General features: G+C 69.3%; 1 protein-coding gene across 1 annotated transcript in view; it reads left to right on the top strand.

Moving 5' to 3' along the window:
• The first annotated feature begins 85 nt into the window (after nt 1-85).
• The window catches only part of TPRG1L (tumor protein p63 regulated 1 like), a 7,060-nt gene continuing 6,423 nt past the window's right edge, over nt 86-722 (top strand). Inside the window, exons 1-2 of the mRNA XM_077763993.1 lie at nt 86-346; nt 453-575. Of these exons, the coding sequence (XP_077620119.1) occupies nt 86-346; nt 453-575 (384 nt within the window). The remainder of the gene's footprint in view (nt 347-452; nt 576-722) is intronic.

The raw sequence follows: 722 nt of genomic DNA, 5'->3' as shown, positions 1-722 counted from the left end.
GCGACCCGCCGCGGATGTCACCTGTGCCCCGGCATCTCACAGACAGACAGACCACCCCTGCCTGCACGCCTGGGGCTCCCCCGAGATGCCTCCGTCCTGCGCCCAGCTCCTCCTCTCCTGCCCGGCTCACCCGCTGCTGGTGAGCAAGCCAGCCCGTCACCGTCACCGAGGGCAGGGGATGAGACTGGTGGGCGGCAGCTCCGGTGAGCCAGGGGGCTTCCTCGGTGCCACAAGCCTGAGACGCAGAGTTTACACGGAGGCCCTGCTGGGCTCTGTCGCCGTGCCGTCCACCTCACTACCTCGAGGCTGCGTCCCTGGAAACGGCTCCCGCTGTGGGAATGACGGGGTGCGGCGCCCACCCTAAGGGTCCACCCGGGGTCACGTCCCCTCCTGGCCGCCCTCCAACAGCTGCCCTCCTAGCAGTCAGATCCTGGCAGATCCGCCGCCTCCAGCCAGACCGGGAGCCCGGAGCCCAGGGCCACCACGCCGACGACGTAGGAGACGGCATCCCACGTCCTGGGGACACGCCGGGACTGCCGGGCCGGGCCGCTTTCTCCTATAATGGTCTTCCGGCTGTGACCCAGGGGTCCCCTGCATGCCGGCAGCCTAGCCTGTCAGCTCACACGTGGGGTGGACGCCTGACCCCTGGTCCTCGGCAAATATTCTCTCGGAGCATCTGCCCTCCCCCTCTTCCTCGTCCTGGACCTCGGCTGCCCAGAGCC

This window comes from Crocuta crocuta, unplaced genomic scaffold, assembly GCF_008692635.1.
Source record: "Crocuta crocuta isolate KB4526 unplaced genomic scaffold, BGI_CrCroc_1.0 scaffold13, whole genome shotgun sequence".
Lineage (NCBI taxonomy): Eukaryota > Metazoa > Chordata > Mammalia > Carnivora > Hyaenidae > Crocuta > Crocuta crocuta.
The sequence above is the reverse complement of the archived record's forward strand: the minus strand, read 5'-3'. Positions and strand labels throughout refer to the sequence as shown.